The sequence below is a fragment of the Ornithodoros turicata genome, chromosome 4 (assembly GCF_037126465.1).
Source record: "Ornithodoros turicata isolate Travis chromosome 4, ASM3712646v1, whole genome shotgun sequence".
Taxonomy (NCBI): domain Eukaryota; kingdom Metazoa; phylum Arthropoda; class Arachnida; order Ixodida; family Argasidae; genus Ornithodoros; species Ornithodoros turicata.
This window is the reverse complement of record NC_088204.1, coordinates 20,753,185-20,767,055: the sequence shown is the minus strand read 5'-3', so window position 1 is coordinate 20,767,055 and position 13,871 is coordinate 20,753,185. Positions and strand designations below refer to the sequence as shown.

At 47.7% G+C, this 13,871-nt stretch overlaps 1 protein-coding gene across 2 annotated transcripts in view; it reads left to right on the top strand.

Annotated features, from left to right (window-relative positions):
* The window catches only part of LOC135391296 (uncharacterized), an 84,560-nt gene that overhangs the window by 52,998 nt on the left and 17,691 nt on the right, over window positions 1–13,871 (top strand). For both annotated transcript variants that reach the window (XM_064621511.1, XM_064621510.1), the window contains one exon: window positions 12,701–12,853. In XM_064621511.1, the coding sequence (XP_064477581.1) occupies window positions 12,701–12,853 (153 nt within the window). The remainder of the gene's footprint in view (window positions 1–12,700; window positions 12,854–13,871) is intronic.

The window sequence follows — 13,871 nt, the reverse complement described above, 5'->3', positions numbered from 1 at the left end:
TGAGCTTCCAGAAGTGCAAGCGTTACTCACGCTGGAGCCCCTTCTGAGTCGTTACCAACAAGCGTGCCCCTCGGATAACAGCGATGGCTATTCCAGGACTTGCATTTTCCAGTGGAACTGTAATGGGCTTCAAAACAAGTTAAGCGACTTTCGAAACTTCGTTTATCGTCACCAGTTTCCCCTCATCGCTCTTTGTGAAGCCCGAGTGCCGACTTCTCTCAGACTTTCAAATTATGTTATATACCGCTCTGAGAGACGCACAGGGCTTAGTCGGGCGATGCTGTGCGTCAGAAAAGACATTCCAAGTCTACTCCTTGGTGGGTCATCGGATGATGATTTTGAATATGTCGTGAGCAGCGTGCGTCTGCGCTCTAGACGCATGACTGTTGCTAGTGTATACATAGCTCCGCCGGTACGCATTGAAGATCACCTGTTCACGGATTTGTTTCGGCTTCTCCATAATCATTTCATCGTGTGTGGTGATTTCAACGCCCATGGTACTGCATGGGGAAGCTCGCATGATGATGTACGGGGCCGGCTGTTACAGCAATGCTTGGAGGATTTTGACGCTATCGTTTTAAATGATGGCTCTCCGACCTTTTTTCGTGGGCCCTTGTACTCCAGCTGTATTGATGTCACCTTTTGTTCTCCTTCGTTGGCCCGGGAGGTTCACTGGGTAGTAGATATGGACACCATGGGGAGTGACCACATGCCGCTGCTTGTCTGCCACTCTGGGCTGCGAGGACCTCGTAAGACCAAGAAAGTTACTAACTGGAAGGTTCTTAACACGACAGCTGAAGATTTATTTTGCTCTGCGACAAGTCTGGACGATATTAACTCTAAGTCTGGACTAAGTCCAACTAGTCTAACTAAGTCTGGACGATGTCAACATGACTACCAGGAAGTATGTAGGCTTCGTAGCGTCATCCGAAAACACCTCCAGCGCATGGGTCGCAAAAGCTGGAAGTCATTCTGTTCCACGCTTTCCCCTTATACACCTACCGAAAGAATATGGCAGATTGGTAAGACTCTTAGTTGCCCTGTTGAGCAAGAGGCTCCCTTCAGAGCTCTCGCGCTTCATTTGAATATCTCAGAAACTTACAGCTGGTGAAGAGTTCTGCTGCCTCCTCACACGGCCATCATGTGCCTCTTCGACTGACGCCCACAAGCAATCAGTTGTTGCTGCTCTTAGTGGTGTTGATTTTGACTGCATGGCTTGTGACCCTGTCATGGACCTGGAGTTTACCATCAACGAGTTACAGTCAGCAATCTCCCACTCTAGGAAAGGATCCTCACCTGGGGCCGACGGGATTACGTATCAGGCCATAGCCTCCTTAGGGGATGCGTCGCTTGAAAAACTGCTGTGCTTCATTAATGACTCCTGGAGAACTGGTGTCGTGCCTGACGTATGGAAAGCGGCTCGAGTTATCCCAGTTTTGAAGCCAGGGAAGTCGCCAAGGGAGCTGGCGTCATTTCGTCCCATTGGCCTCACAAGCTGCTTGGGCAAGGTAATGGAAAGGCTAATATTGGACCGCCTGGACTGGTTTTTGGAGTCCCCGACGCTCCTACACCCGGCGCAGGCAGGTTTCAGGAGAGCTCGTTGTATATGGATTGTGTCTTGAATGTGGTAACCCACGTAGAACAGTCTAGATCGGAAGGTCTACTAACTGTGGCGGCATTCCTTGATATTAAGCGAGCCTATGACACTACAAGCCACGGCCATGTACGCCATAAGCTTTTCTCCCTGAGCGTTACTGGGCGAGCTCTCAGGTGGATAGCCAACTATCTACGTGGTAGAACTGTCTTTGTGATGACTTCGGATGGTGAAACGTCTCATCACAGCACAGCAGCAGGTGTCCCACAGGGCGGGGTCCTCAGCCCACTCCTCTTCAATGTCGTGATGGCTGCTCTACCAGCTGCTACGATATATGCATATGGACATCCGGCAAGCAGTGGCCAGCGCTACAGCGCCGCTTACAGTATGTCCTTGATGTTGTTGCTGCTTTCCTGGAAAGCAGAGGCATGGACCTCTCTCATGAGAATACTGTTTTTTTGCCTTTAACTCGCCGTCATTTCAAGAACTTTCAGCTTCATATAGGTGAGAATGTCGTGCGGCGTGTTATACACCATAAGTTTCTTGGTGTGGTTCTTGACCGCTGTCTGTCCTGGAGAGCGGAGGTTCGTTGTCTGAGAGGTAGAGCTGTGTCTCGGCTGAGTGTCCTGCGATACCTCTGTGGTGCCCGCTGGGGGGTTTCTACAAGGGCATTGCGGGGTCTACACCGGTCCCTCATACGACAAATGTTGATGTACCCTCTTCCAGTGTTGCGTAACCTTTGTCCTTCGTCCGAACAAGTGTTGGAAACCGTCCTTGCAAAGAGCATGAAACAGTGCCTTGGTGTCCACAAATCAACGCCAACTGTCCCTGTCATGGCTGAAGCCAAGGCCCTTCGCTGGTCTTCATGCGGACGGCACAATCAGCCCCCCACAGCTCTCGCAAAATCTGTATCAAAATGCGTGTTACTGCGCACGAAGCAATCCGTGCCTCTCTATTGGTCGGACGCCACAAGCGTGTCCGGATTGGTTGCCAGAATTTGAAAACGGCACTTCGCGCTTCCTCGCCTGCGTGCTGCGTTCTCCTTCGGCGGTTTCATTTGAAATCTGAACGGTGGGCGCCGCGTTGGCGGTGTCTTTCGTTGGGAGGCAAGTGCGTTCGCCGATCGCCGTTTTATCCGTGTATTATGGTGTCTTTTATCGTGTTGTACTGTGTCTCGCCACAAGCATCGGTCTACGAAGAGCCAACCGGATTTCAAACTGAAGTGTTGTCGTGAATTCTGGCTCGATGAACATGTTCGAGCGCCGTCAGATCTGCATAGCGGTGACAAGAAAATACGATTCATGAAGCAGCATTTTATGTTTGACGTGTAGCAGGCAAGGACATGATGATCAAGCGATTGTGCGCAAGTATGTGACAGTTGTTCGTTGCTGGGAATAAGCTGTGTCGATATGCGTATTTTGCAAGTTTGAACTTTGTTCCAGTGTGCTAGGAAGCGCTACGCAATGGACTCAGTACGCTCAGTGCATGTACATGTGTCAACCTGCCGATTGTGTCAGTATAAATAAATTTGTTCATTACGACACTTTTCACAGTTGTTTGGGAATCACGGAATAACTTTACGACGTGCATGAAAGCTAGTAGACTTAGAGGCTTAGAGGTGAGGGGGTAGCCGGTACAGGCCAGTATGGAAAGCAGAAGTCAGCAACAGCCAGAACCGGTCGGGCTGCGAGCCGGACGGAAAGACTTCTGATTGGAGGATTGAGGAAGCCATCGCTGCACTCTCATTGGTCGTGTGCCCAGTGTTGTGTGAATTTAGCTATACTATGGGCTCTATGGGGAGTTGTGGAGAACTGGCACAATCTCTTGGGCACTACATGAGGCTCTCCACTCGCCACTACCGTCACACATTAGAGCGCGACATTCTTCGGCGACCAGCATCCGGATACTGCCAAGCTGTTTTAGCTCCCCGCAGCCTGATTCCATAGCACAAAAAACTTGTTCTACCCGCAGTCCCACCATGGGCCCTTCAGGCACCACCGGTGCATGTCAATGTCCCTGGCTTGACTTCCAGAAAATCGGCTACAACAATTGTTGTGCTTCGCCAACTCACTCTGAGCCAGCTTCATCGCGATGAAGGCAGAATTAAAATCTTTACTGACTGCTCATCGACACAGACCGGCTCTACCTGTGCATTCGTAATCCCTGAGCTGTCGGTTGATCGAAGCGCTAGGCTGTCGCACCCGACGTCGGCTGCAGCGGCCGAGCTGCATTCCATTCTTATGGCGCTTTCCTTAATTGTGTCCCGTCAGCCACCCATGCACTGGACCATATACAGTGACTCTAAAACCGCCCTCCAAGCTCTGCAGTGCACATAGAAATTTTAAGGAGTATGCTAGAAGGAAACCTCCGAAACTGGGACGTACGGGCGAGGGGAGCGCCATATTGAATCAGCTACTGTTGCCGTGGCGCATGCAAAAAAGGAATCCCGTAAGCATACAGCAAACACAACGCCAAAAATGTTTTTGGAACAGTAACACACAGCCCGAATCCATGAAACCGTGAGATATATGAAAACACATCCACGAAGAAACAAAAACACGACACGAACGCCACATGGGGACGCCGTCTCCGCCGCTGCCTCAACCAGATCAACCCGCCTTGACTACAAGCCTGGATAGAGGCGGACACTCACAAAATACGTAGTCAAGGGAAGCAGAAGCAACCGAGCAAGTGTTGGAACAGTTTTCGGAACTGTGGCTGCTTTCACGGGCTAGAAACACACGACGTTTCCTCGGCTGATTCAATATGGCTGCCTCCGAGCGCATACACTGAGAGAGAGAAGAGCCCCGTTCAAGTTCTTTGCTCTCCTCCGATCCTCCTCCCCGCCTTTCCTTCTAGCCTCTCTCCGTAAGATTTCTATGGCAGTGCACCATGAGGTCGAGCTCCCTCGCTCTACTGGTGTGTGACGTCCTCAGGGAGTATTTGTGTGCTGTCACACAGACACATAACATCACCTTGCAGTGGATCCCAGGTCATTGTGGCGTCCCTGGGAATGAGGCTGCCGACCTACTTGCGAGACGGGCTCATGTGGCACGTGGCGTACCGACGCACCCTACGTATTTCACCCAAGCGGACGCGAAACAAGCAATTGGTACTCTTATGAGACCGAACGTCTGTGCAGCGAACACTGGCGCAGCAGTGTCCCTTCTACGTCGTTCCTGCGCAAGGTGGACCCAGATCTCCGTTTTTATATGCCATCAGCGCTTCCTCGACCCATCACGTCGCTCATCTACAGGCTTCGCCTCAACGTGCCATACAGTGGACGACTTTTGTTTAAAGGGAGACTCCGGGACAATCCGAAACTATTATAATGACTATGTAAATAAGCTCGACACATTCTTCCGAAATGAGAAATACAGTTGGTTTGGCAATCGGGGACTCGTTAGTTGCCAAAAGAGCTGGGAAGCTCAAAACGAAACCGAAACTTCTGAAGGTTCCCTCTACTACCTCCTGTACCATGCGTGACGTCACCGGTAGTCTCGTGTGGGCCACTGGCTGTTTTTCGGGCACGCGCGTTGTAACTTCTTCGTGTCGCGTGGATGACCAGTCGTCTGCTTCCTCGATTTCGCTCTAAGATATTCACCAGTGGTAACAGCAAAACCTACAGAAAGCCGCACACGAGGAATACCGGTGAGGTGAAGCACAGTGTTGCTGGACTGCTTTCCCGTGGAGGAGCGCCTAATCACACGAAGGAAAATATTCATTTTCTAATCATCTGGGCCACTTGGGGATGTGAAATTGCGTTCACTGAAATATCATGCGGTACGGATTGATGTCGCACTGTTACCTCAACACGTTTTTGGTGCGGAGTCTCCCTTTAAGCTCGGCATGGTCCCGTCCTCCAACTGCGGTCTGTGTGATGTATAGTTGAGGACGTGGATCATATACTCCAAGATTGCCCGAGGTACAGTGCACACCGTTGTACCCTTGTGTCGTCCCTGTCCCGCCTGGATAATCGTCCATACTCAGTGGCATAGCCAGACCTCCAAGTTAGGGGGGGCTCGATACGAAAACTCGCCCCCCCCCCACCCGCTGATCCTGTGTCGACAACACACACATACTTGAAGATCCAAAACACAGCGCGTGAAGACACGACGGAAGAAGAGAGGACAGGACAGGCGCTGTGCTTCAGCGCCTGTCCTGTCCTCTCTTCTTCCGTCGTGTCTTCTCGCGCTGTGTTTTGGATCTTCATATATAGTCACCAACGTGCCCAACAGCGAGTCCTCTTGGAACACACATACTTGTGCACACTGCAAACTGAGGATTAAAAAAAGGAACGAAAATAGTTGATTTAGACGTTCACAGTACAATTACATGTATAGGCTGTCATGACCAATGAGGTGGTGTCACGAGATTGGAAGTATTTTGAAAAGCTCATACTTTGAAAACCATTCAAGAGCGCTTCTTAGATAGACGCCATGAACTGCAAGAACTTTCGCGATCGTCACACTGGTCTCCCCCCCCCCCCCCACACACACATATATTATGTTCTCGGATTTGCACGATTTGTGTGGGTCGGTCCGTGGCAGGTAGGGGGGGCTCGAGCCCCCCCTAGCCCCCCCGTGGCTACGCCACTGGCCATACTCCACCGGAAAGGTTCTTGGGTGCTGGCCAGCAAATCAGCTCATACTTGCCATGCGCGCCCATGCGCAATTTCTCGTCTCGACGAACCTCTCCGACAGATTGTGACGCTCTTTGTTTTTGTGCATTGAGATTTCGCTTTTGGTACCAAGCTAGGTGGTGATGTTCTCATTTATTCTGTTTCCGTTCCGTTGCAAAGCGTCGAGTTTTGTGTAATTTCCCTTTCCTTCCCTTTCTTAATAGCGCGTCCTGGAGTAGCCAGTCCCGAGTGACTCGAGCCTAACATCTCCTTTTTTTCTTCTAAAAATCAATCAATCAATCACTTCACCTTAAGCGAGCTGTTTGATCGGGGCGTTTCTGTAAACAGCGCTGATTTGGTACGGTGCACCGGTTCATATTAGCGTCTTTTTTTTTTCTCTCCTTCCTTTTTATTTTGTTTTGTTTGTACACAGGTATCGTGGAGGGATCTCACAAATGCGATATCAAGGAACCATTCCGTTTACCTGATGAAAACGACTCCAATCAAACGATTTCTTCGTTCTGCGTTGCGCAGAAAGTTATGAAAAGTTATTTCAACATCTAATCATCTGATAAAAAATTGAAAGTTCGACATTTCCTGTCTGCCTCTGTGTTGCTTTCGATGTCTTGGCTAACGACTCTCTAAACCTGTCTCGGCGTCAGATTTTTACTCGGTTAGTATTACTCGTACACTCATCCTACCAAACTTCTGAGCGAACCCTGCAAGGCCTATTTGTAATATTAGTGCCTTCAAAGCTACTAAATACGGACCGGCAGGCCTGGTGATCTCCCGAGTGAATTCGAGCATCTACAGGGTATCCCAGAAAACGGCAGAATTCGGCACGCTCTTCATGTTGGTGGGGTAAAAAAGTGACCTTAACATGGCAAATTTCCGAATTCACTTTGCAAAAAATTATATAATTAAACATAGGTTACATGACATGCACACCAGGAGGTGGCAAAAACTAAGTAAGAACAAATGCGGATGACCGCATGATAGGTAGAGTTTGTTTTTTTATTAGAATTCAATGACACGTCTTCTGGGATAGCCTGTATACCAGAAGCAGGCTACTCCAAAGCAGTCGTGTGTGGCCTGCGTGGTTCCTCTGTGGTTCAATGCGGCCCGCAGACACGGATGAGTTTGGCACCCCTGGTGTACGCTGAAAAAACGAAAAAAAAAAAGGAATGATCGGATATCGCCATGGTGATGGGAACTTTGGGGGAACGTTATTTTATGCTATTGGCAGTACTTTGTCGGAGGCGAAGTACAACGTCACCTCGAGTGTTTGCAAAAATCGCCCAGGGTGCACTGTTTCACGCGCAAAACAGGCCGCTAAAATAAGCAGGCAACTGCACAGAATGATGCATGTCTGCGAGCATTTCCTTAGAGAAAGGATCAAGAAGCCCGCTTCTGGCAATGTGTTAAGTTTCCGGACGCCATTGTTACGCCGCCATGATCGGCTTTTGAAATCAAGAAAATATTGACACAACACGATTATACGCGCTCGGTCCCAGTTGCGTTCGACGCATTTAAGTGAGTTGAACATAGGGGCATATGCCTTAATAAGATGACATACATTTTGTTCGTGAATGACGCTCCCGGACATCTCCCGGAGGCGCAACGGCTCGGCCATGCACGTATGAAGCATGCTGTCACCGAGACAAGTGTATGCATGAAGAAACGAAAAATTGCCTTGCCCTCGCTTCTCCTAAATAGAGGTATATAACGTCGTTAGACAAAATATACGACTTTACTGCCATTAAGGTACCCATCAAATTTCATGCTGGTGGCGACCAAGCTTCCCCGTGGTGTTGCGAGGAAATATTAAGAAAGAGTGGGTAACATAAGAGTAAGCATACACTGTATACATACAAAAAAGATAATTGCCACAGATAAGGTAAAGATGAAAAGGAAATCATCGGCGGGCAGATCACAATGCAATAACGGTACACTACAGCCATTAGAATTTTTGTACATCTTTTTAACGGCGTAAGTGCAATGTCAGAAAGAGTTAAGACACTGATACTAAGAAGAAGAGAGCGTTCGATTTCCCAAAAGGCGAACCTCATGGGAACGCAATATCTGCAGCCTTGTATTTTCTGTTGTTAAAGCACAAGTCACCAGAAATGTTCTTCAGACTCTTTGGCCGTGAACGCACACGTTTATGTTGTAGATATTTTCATCAAACACTCTTGCCCTGTTGGTTATCAGAGGAGAATGCGTGCTCTGATAATTCACCTCCCTTTCGAGTTTTATTCCTCCTCCCATTTACACGTGCTCAAATGTACCGTCGGGTTTCCCGCACGCGAAAGTGTCGATAGGCTAAGCTCTCTTTAAGTGTGATGTATCATATTGTATAGTCGCGCTTTGGGAACAAAATTGGCTCGCTACAGAACCAAAACATCCACTTTAGGTTCCAAACATGGTCCCCCTAGTTGTGAAACTGCAGTGGAAAATTACGTAAAGCTGATATATTTTGATGTATAAGACTGTGAAATCACGATGGAGCGTGATTTCTACTTCTGTCCCATTCAGTACAATGCGTAAGATTTCAAACGCCGGAGGAACAAAAGCCTTTATAGATATACGGATAATTCCTTTCCGGCATAATTCCGTGTATATAGGTCTTACAGGATCAAGTGGCGAACCAGTGAAAAGTGTCGGCGTTCTCCTTCAAAATGAAATTATATGTTTGCATTGCGTCTATGGGTGTAATGCAGGCGAAGCACGCTTTAAGTTTTTGTCCGCGAATCTTGGGCATGACGGACCTCTTTGACACTTTGTGACGCTCTTCTCTCTCTTTTTTTTTTTTTTTTTCTGCATTGAGATTTCGCACGTGGACTCTCCTACACTGTTACTTTTGGTGCCAGGTTTTGTGGCGATGTTTTCATTAATTCCGTTTCAAAGTGTATAGATTTGTGTAATTTCCCTTTCTTCTCCGAATAACGCGTCATGGAGTAGCCAGTCCCGAGTGGCTCGGAACTAACGTCTCGATTTTTTTCTTTTACAAATCAAACTAATAAGTGAAGGCACATGCAAAACTAAAGTTCTAATGAACTAAGTCATCTCATAATTATGTGCTATAAACATCTGAAATAAAAGTATGCCCTTTGGAGGCCTGCCATTCGTACTGCCATTTTCGTAACCTTTGACACCACGTGTACGTTGTGAGTTTCCTTTAGGACTTCGGGAAACTTTTGTACATTTGGGGAATCTGATAACCAATCTATGTCTTCTACGTCAGACTTTTCAGTGCTGCTTCTAATTATTAAGTTCACAAACGCAAAGATTGCTTAGAAATATTACAATCAATTTGGCGTGCCTTTCCATTGCGCTTATACTCTCGCTCATGCGCAATGGTCCCGTGACGTTCCATCACGAGTTCTTATGGGTGAAATGGACCCTGATCTTTGCTTCACCATGCCTTCTCTTGTGCCTAGCCATTTTGCATTGCTGGTGCACAGGCTTCGTCACGGGGTTGCATTCACCCCACGCTTGAAGCATCTTATCGGCCGCTCCGACTCTATGCTCTGCTCTCGCTGTGCTGTTTTGGCGGATACCAAGCATGTGCTTCTCGACTGCCATCGCCGTTACCTCGTCTCAAGCCTCACTGGCCCCAAGATGCACTCTCAATGGCAACGTGACACCACCACATTGACACCACATTGTCCGTTACTCTCCCCCGCCGAATGCCACGTTCCTTTGCCGCAGTCTTCCACCGGTTTTCAAACACCTCCTCGGTGTCGGCGCGTCCAGCATCTGTTCCACGTGTGGTGTGCACGGTGTCCTCCATGACGTCCTCCCGGTAGCGAGCGCCCCCGCATGGAAACTGATGCAACGCGTCTGTCAACGCCAGTTCTCGGGCCATATGGTGAGGGGGTCCCCCTCACATCTGCTGTAAGGCCTACGAGTTGTTGCTTCTCCAGCACTGGACTAATGAACGAACTCTAATAGGACACCTTTCCATCATCATCACTTTCTCATCCCTTCCACAAGCGCAATGTGGCAGTGTAGCGCCATAACGGCGGGGAATGACCCACCACACCATTTATGTATGTATGTAGGTGTGTGTGTGTGAGAGAGAGAGGAGTGTGATCAGAATTGCATTCCCCGCCCATATCGTGCTTGTGAATCAGTGTTGGCTAACCGTATACTTGATGTCGTTTGTATCGTGCGATTCGGTCAGGTGAGCCTTACAGCACACGTTGACAAAGGAAGTTATACTCATTCTTTCAATTATGCAAGCTGGAGAATAAGAGAGGAGGAGACTTGGGTGAAACATTTTGAGAGCGAGAGGTTTTTTGAGTTAGCTGAATGGACTCAGAATTATATACACTACGCAAATTAATTTACAAAAATGTCACAAGTTTTCGCAAAAGATTATTAATCCTTTTTTGTAAGAAAAAAATGTTGGTGTATCTTGCTTCGGAGTTTCAATGACATACGATCCACTTTGTGTATACTGATTCCTCCCACCAATTACTTCTATCCTTCGTGTGTGAAGTTGTAGAGACCATGCTTCACTGTATTCTACTGTTGATAGGAGAGGAGGTTTATAGACGGTGGGGAGGCAGCCGGCTAGAAAGCTCTTCGGCCCGTTTCGCCGTATGTTATCCCACGTGACTGCACAGACGGAGCAGCTCCGCAGCAGTTAGGGGGCAGAAATTCGTCGACCAACACTGTCCATGACCAACGGATGGCTACGCCCGGGCGGCCACACTCGGGGATAGGGTAATCCCATTGACAGCGCGTCAAGTTCGTCCTCTACAGTCCCCCTATATTAACTCTATGGCTTGCAGAGAGAGAATTCCCGAATGCTCTCAACGTCCGTCGTCTGCTCTTGCCACGCATTACATCAAATTGCACAGGAACTACTTCACTAATTCGCGTCAGATTTTCGACGTCATTGCCGGTAATGAAGGACGCGCAAAATGACACTGTAGTTTCAGAATCGGCCGGGACCGATGCGATAGTCCCTTTAACCAGGGTGTCGAACCGAAACGTTTTTCGTTCCGGTTTTCGTTCCGGTTACATCACAAACGATCCGGTACCGGTTCTGCTCCGGAGCAAAAAAATAACGGTTCATACCGGTTTTTAACCGGTTCCGCTTCTGCTGGAAATATTCATCCCCCCCCCAAAAAAAAAATCAATGTTACAAAATGTAAACACGTTTATTCTGCATACATGGTATTTAATATTAATAGACAGCTGTGAAATTGGTAGCTCCTGGTCCCTGTAGGTTACTGTCTGTTAAATGGCTTTCTCCTTTCTTGAAGCACGTGCTACAAACGGACTTGTTTGTCGTGATGTCATACGTAAAGTACTTTCTTGCTGGATTGGAGCGATCGCGTCCCATCCGAATGTCTGTTACTACTGTCTAGCCAGCAAGCACCACCGCACGAGTAGGACGCAAATCGAGGAACACCTTCACTCACAAACGCGTTCGACGGCTCCGTTTTATTTTCTTCGTGTCCTGTCCACAAAAGAGTTGCCACTTCGCACGGGCTTGCCCTCGCGTATACGTAAATGTATTCAACTTAGCTGCTCTCAAACAAGGGACGCGTTGCGCGACATTACCGATAAAGAAGCTGTTATGCAGCCCCCTTGGGTCGCTGTTGAGTTGAGGAGTGTTTGCGGGGATCAAATTAAAACGAACACTACGGCACATTGCTAGAGAGTCACATTTACCTCTAAGTCTGTGTGCGTGCGCGAACGATAAACTATTACAAAGGGAGCCTAAGGGTCATAGTATACCGACATACATTCCACCGTAACCGTAACCCTCGTATAGTATCCATGACATGACTTCAGAGCACACGACGTCTGTTTCATTCGCCTATCCGTAGTCCAAACCGGCGAAGTTTTTTCTTGAACCGAAAACCGTTAAATATATTTTTCGGTTTCCCTCCTGAGCGAAAAAAACGTATACGGTTTCGATTCCGTTCCGGTTCGCACCAAAATAGCGGTTTTTTTCGGTTTTCGATTCCGGTTTTCGGTTCGCTCCGACACCCTGCCTTTAACACACTAAAGAGTTGCACTCAGCTGCTGCGACAAAGTGATTTACATTCACGAACACGCATCTTCACAAACTACGGCAAAGGGCAGCGACAGCATTACATCTCAAAGGTATTTAACAATCTTGCACCCGATTCTTTAAACCTTACATCCATCCGCAGTGTCAAAGGCAGACCTGTGTATGAGCTAACGTTCGATGGTTATTGTTAATTAGTGATCTCTCTTATTTTGCATAGCCCATGGATTGCTTTTTCTTCTCTTTTTCTTGGGGACATCACTGCTGGTATTTTATGAATACTTCTATTTATGTTTGGGGTGGTATCTTTCTCCCTTTGTCACAACCCACACAAGCCTTTTAGCAGCAGGCAAGCAGGCTAGCTTTGTTCTGTATTCTTCGAATAGAATCATTATTCTTCTTATTATAATTAAAACATTCTCGCACCGTTGTGTAATATAATCCATTTTTACAGGCGTCCTGCAATGGAGGACCGCAGGTGAAAGCGCCATACCCCAACTTCAGCTCTGACGCCATCCGCCAGACGTATGACAAAAAGTATGATTCTCTAACTCTCATGGAGATGCATGTCACCTACAAGAGCGACGTCAACACTGTCTTCGATACGGTACTGTACAACCGCCTCAGTTAGTGACTCCAAGGGACGAATGAACGGACGCATTGTCGTTTAGTGGGGTGCCGACTTCTTTGCGTTCCGTTCAACGTGATGGTCACTAACCGGGATACTACCGGAAAATGCGCCCAGTGCTGTTTCCGAAGTGAATTTTTAGTGCAACAACATATACATGTGTCACACAGAAAGAGCACTTTTGGTCAGTTTTGTTTGGTCACACCTCTGATAGTTTCTCTGCTCGCCGTGGCGCGTCGCCAGGTGCATCAGCTTGTAGCTTCCGCACCTCGTTTAAATTATCTCGTGAGAAAACTGCTCGCCTGCTGTACGTAAAACTGCGGTTGTTTGTCCAAGCGCATCCTCTTCTGCAAAAGAAACAAAAAAAGGTTCCCATCACCGCATAACATGGCTCCTCTCCTTCGTCAGTCCCCTTAAAATACTCGCCACAAGTTAATTTCAAATTACGTTTCAAATTACTGTTTTCATTTTGTAGTTAGCATTATTATTCAACATTTCTATTCAAATTCCAAGTAATAATCAAAATCGTACCAAACTTTTTCTCCTCTCGGCACCTCTTTGCGACTATATGGCTTCACTTGGCGCACCGAGAAGTTACCGGATGTTTCAAAGAGGTCTCCCGGCTGAATAATTCGTAAACAGGGGACACCATCGAAGAACTTTCTTTTTGGTAAAGATCCTTGGGCCATGAAACGGCACATTTGCATACGCTCACTAATAAAAAAAAAAACAACATAACTACGCACGCTTACGGAACCTCTGTTTTACGTATCGGGACCTTCAGCGAAAAATATTAAAGAAGAAAAAAAAGCGTAAACACTTAATGATTTTTTCGGGTAATTAATCGGTTTCGGTTTACATATTTGTTGCGCGGAACAGTGCACCAATGCGCTCTTTGGATCAGCTATCCGGCTGCCAGTGTCGCATTGATCCGCCTGTTTTGCACATAGGCCTCCACATCTCCACGACTTCGCGGCTCTAAAAAAATGCTTCCACG